The sequence below is a fragment of the Cibotium barometz genome, chromosome 42, assembly GCF_041138505.1.
Source record: "Cibotium barometz isolate CiBa-2024 chromosome 42, ASM4113850v1, whole genome shotgun sequence".
In the NCBI taxonomy this organism is placed as follows: domain Eukaryota; kingdom Viridiplantae; phylum Streptophyta; class Polypodiopsida; order Cyatheales; family Cibotiaceae; genus Cibotium; species Cibotium barometz.
The window spans coordinates 35,295,809-35,300,124 of record NC_141087.1 but is presented as its reverse complement, the minus strand read 5'-3'; the positions used below and the strand labels follow the sequence as shown (position 1 = coordinate 35,300,124).

The following is a 4,316-nucleotide window of genomic DNA, read 5'->3' as shown; positions in this document are numbered from 1 at the left end:
GAAGCCAAGGAGATTAAAACCAGATATTTGGGTAGAGAGATTGCCTTTCGTAGCACTCTAGAACCATAAGGGAAGAAAGAACTAGATGAGTTGTCATTGTATGAGCATGAGTGAATGATCTTTTGGGGCTTGGATTCTCGGGATGTAACATGTTATTTATGCTTGGTTCATATTTTGATTTCCCGAGGGCTCGAGTAATTAATATATATATAGGCTTTGCTTTAGGAGTAAAACGTCAAAGAAGCATAGACTTAGTATCCACCAAAAGATGAATGCAGCAATACTTCAAATCAAAGTGCACACTCGCACATACCACGCACTTTAAGGTGAAGGGAGAAGGCTATCCTTTAAGGTAACAATGACGTAGTATTGTTTGGGCATAAATTTATATCAAAATCAATATTTCTTTTATTTTATTTTATTTTGCGCTGACGAGCCCCTGACGCTCGATGCCCTCGCTTAATATGTAATACATCACTCTAAAACTAGTTACACGCAAGGGTTATATACAGAGAATGGCTTGTCTCTCTACGCACAACTACGATCCTCCTTAGCTTTGAGCGTCGCCTTGTCTATTGATCTCGTCCATTATCACGATCAAAGTAGCGATGAAAGCATAGTCGACTCCTGGAAACACTGTGACAATGAATGTGTCCCTGCCTAGCAGAACATTGGATACTGTGAACTTGCCCTTAACCTACAAAGCAGCAGAACACTCACATCGTTATAATATGTTTATATCAAATGAGGACCGACCTTTCAAATGTGTGAAACGCATGGGAATGTAGTGTATTATGAGATGCATGAGAAGATAAGAAGGTAAAAGCTGCACGATATAGAGTATGAAAAAGAGATGACGGTAAATACTTGTAGTAGCGTCATAAGGTGTGTGTATCGGATGAAAAGAAAGAGTTTAAGTTGGGCATAAGAAGAGTGTGTGAGAGTTAGATGACGGTAGAGAGTTGTGGGCATCAGAAGTTACTGTTTGACGGAAGGTCTTTTATGAGAAGTATTCCTTCGAATAGGTGAGGAAAGGAAGAGAGAAACCTGTGCTACAATCTGAGATCCCCGGAACACTGTGCATTTCGTCTGGAAATAGTTGCACTTCACTTTGAAATCGGGCTTTAACTCACTCATATTTGAAGCCAAAAACACATCCAATGAGGTCCTTATCTGGAAGACAGAAGATCTCTTCACAGTGAACAACTTGTCGCCATCATGGCAGCTGCCTCCACGATAAACAAACCATGTACTTCGAAAGCTCATCAGCTGCATTAAAACCAGCATAAGAAAGATATCTCAAAACCCCACATCGATCATACTGATCACAACACAGAAATATATCTCAAAACCCCACATCGATCATACTGATCACAACAGAGAAATATATCTCAAAACCCACATCCATCATATTGATCACAACAGAGAAATGATCCCAGATATTACCTTGCACCGCGCACAGACTAACGGGTTGCCCGATCCATCCAAAAGCACTCTCTTAGTGGTCAAGCTGAGAGCACGGCCATCGATCCGGAAGAGGGTGTGCCCATTGGAATCATTGATGAGGAAGTCACCGCCGCTGAAGCTGAGGGCCTTTTTCTGGACTGTGAGATCGATTGGGTTGGGAAGGCAGAATTGCGGGCTGATTGGAGCAGGGTGAAGAGATGGCATGATGATTGGAATGCAAGAACATGTGTTCCACACAAGCGGAATCGTTATATCTCGCAGGTGAAAAGTGGCCTTTGACACAATCAAACAGCCACGTGAAGACGGGGCTTCTTAGGAAGGTTGAACTTTCCAAGTCAATGTCGCTTGTACATAGTTATTAACGGTCTATGGCGAGCTACGAAGCGCCAAAAAGCGTTCCCTTATGATGTGATGATGTCATAATCATAGATTGTGGGGGTGGTAAGAGCAAGTTCCCGCGTGAGCGGGCTTGCTTCGAAATTTGCTCCGGCCGGCCAAGCTCCTCCTTGGTTTCCGCGTCTGTTCAGTTGGTCGTGTATCGGAGGTCTGTCATTCCTGTGTAGGAGCTCAAACCTATTTTTCTGACATTCCTCGATGTGGGGTTAACCATTTTTCATTTGCATTGGTCTAGAAGCAGCTACAGTCCCGGAGCAGCTAGATTTCAGGCTTGCGACCACCCTTTTCCCATCGCCCAATGGATGCCCATTCCGCCCCGTGAATGCTGGCACACGTACTCTAATAAGAGCGGTTTCCCGCTTTGGGGCAAGCTAGCATAATGCTAGCCCTTGTGCATATCTTGGCGTGGCCCGGCATCCATGACTACTGCACCAAGGCCCTGGAAATGCAGAGCCAAAAACTAATGTTGCAGAGGCTTTTCGGGATCGAGAGATTTTAGGATGGTAGCCCCGCAATGCCAGGGTAGAACAAAAGCTTGAAATCTCCATAATCCTCTGATTTTGGACGGCATGGGGACCTGCTCTAAGAGGACGTTCTCACACACGGGAAACAAAGCCACTATTAAATGAGTATGGAACGAATCCTTTCATGTGTAACTACGCCAAAAGTGGCATAGTTACATATTCCCATTGAAAAGAAGCTGCTGCCTGCGTGAGAAAAGGGGATTTGAGACAATATTTAATGGATCTGCATCAGCAATTTATGGAGCTTCGTTAAATGAAGCCCCCTGTGGGAACGTCCTCTAAGAGCAGTCCCCATGCCATCAAAAATCAGAAGATTCTGGAGATTTCAAGCTTTTGTGGAGGTCCCCATGTAGAACTCTGAGTCGGCTCCTGCAAATCCGGAGAAGCACATGCCGGTGATCTTCACTCAAACGAGGGCTTCTGGGGGGGACTTGGGGACACCCCCTGGCATGCAGATATTTCAATTCGGGCTCCCGTATGCTATTCTTGGTGTCCTCCTTCATTGTCAAGCCGGTCACCAACAGGTGCAGCAACCTCCTTCCACCATGGCCGTATGCTATTCTTGGTGTCCTCCTTCATTGTCAAGCCGGTCACCAACAGGTGCAGCAACCTCCTCCCACCATGGCCATCGTCTTGCCAAAAGATATAGTGGGTGGGGTGCAGATATAGTGGGTGCCCATGGGGACCAGCCATTGTGACCAGGCTGGCTTTTTGGCTCCAAAGGGTCACTGGAGATTTCCCCTGCCACCCACCACCAATCAAGATTTCGGTGGCGTGGGGACCTACTCTAAGAGTGCCAGTCTCTGCTGTTGAACCTAGTTTCTCTGACAGTGTGCAGCTGATTGAGACATGACTTGGAAAACCATCTCCATATTGGCTCTTCTTTGGTAGGAGATGTGGGGAGGGATGTGAGAGTAAATACAAGACTTCACACTTTCATGAGTTTTGAACTATCTATCCCCTTCTAGCAGCCCAAGCTGGGCTAGCTGTGACCAAAAGCAAGCAAGCTTGGACTAGCAATGCAATGCTACGAAACCTGAATCTCCAGCATCCCCATGCAGATGGGGATAGTGTTTGCTTGTCTGTGAGGCCAGCATAGCCCTGCTTGGAGGCATGGGGAAGCACTGTAAACTTCTCCTCTAGCCAACTTTGCACGGTCAAGGAATGGGAGTTAGCTCCTTGCATTCAAAGATAGCTCTTCAAAATATCCTCACATGATTGATGCTTTTCAGGTTCCCACTCCCACTCCTCTCGGTAGGGAGATAGAATTCTTCCTAGTATTCCTCCCCTTCAGTTCTAAAGGTATGACATTGTGACTTTTCTTGTTTGTGTAGGAACCTATAAGCAGAAACGATTGGACAATTTTTATCTTAGATGATCTGTAAGGGTTCTGTAGACATGATCAATATGTCATGGTTCTATAAGCAGCAATCCGACAGGAATCATATATGCATGGAATTAATGGATTGGACAGAATAATCCAAACACTTGAAAAGCACCTAAAACAGCATCGTAGCCGATCGTTTAGGAATCGTGAGGGCTTGGGCGTTATGTCTAGGACACCGAGAAGACACCAAGCAACTGATCCGTCCGTGAGATTCTCAAGTGCAAATTAGAATTGTTGATGAAATCAGCTTCAAGTAAGTGTGCGAATTGCAGCGCAGAAGCCATAAAATCATCCAGTTCATGACTAGCCTATCCATCCTACGAGCCTTGTAAATATCATCGAAACATAATCTGCACTTCTTTCCATGGGGAGTCCATACATGTCTCATTTTTAGTATTGGTTTGGATATAAGCCATTATATGTTCCTCCCTTTTTGTAGCTAATTGTTTGCCTTTTCGATGTATTCTTGGGATTTTACTCCTCGTTATGTATCCATGGATGCAAGCCGCGCTCTAGCAATGGCCCTAAAACACGGCCAATCC

The 4,316-nt window shown here is 45.2% G+C and overlaps 1 protein-coding gene across 1 annotated transcript; it reads right to left on the bottom strand.

Annotated features, from left to right (window-relative positions):
* Positions 1–415: 415 nt before the first annotated feature.
* On the bottom strand, positions 416–1,731 carry LOC147614425 (protein LURP-one-related 15-like). The gene is made up of 3 exons (XM_086780451.1): positions 1,447–1,731; positions 1,048–1,269; positions 416–697 (listed from the first exon to the last, which is right to left on the bottom strand). Exons 1-3 carry the CDS (start codon positions 1,669–1,671, stop codon positions 551–553), a joined length of 594 nt encoding a protein of 197 aa, XP_086636577.1. The 5' UTR covers positions 1,672–1,731; the 3' UTR covers positions 416–550.
* Between the last annotated feature and the right edge of the window lie 2,585 nt (positions 1,732–4,316).

Excerpts from the sequence above, each read along its gene's own strand:
- LOC147614425 (XM_086780451.1), bottom strand. The coding sequence starts at position 1,671 with ATGCCATCTCTTCACCCTGCTCCAATCAGCCCGCAATTCTGCCTTCCC. Across the intron at positions 1,270-1,446 it reads TAGTCTGTGCGCGGTGCAAG|CTGATGAGCTTTCGAAGTAC; the intron begins GTAATATCTGGG and ends GTTTTAATGCAG. Across the intron at positions 698-1,047 it reads GATCTCAGATTGTAGCACAG|GTTAAGGGCAAGTTCACAGT; the intron begins GTTTCTCTCTTC and ends GCTGCTTTGTAG.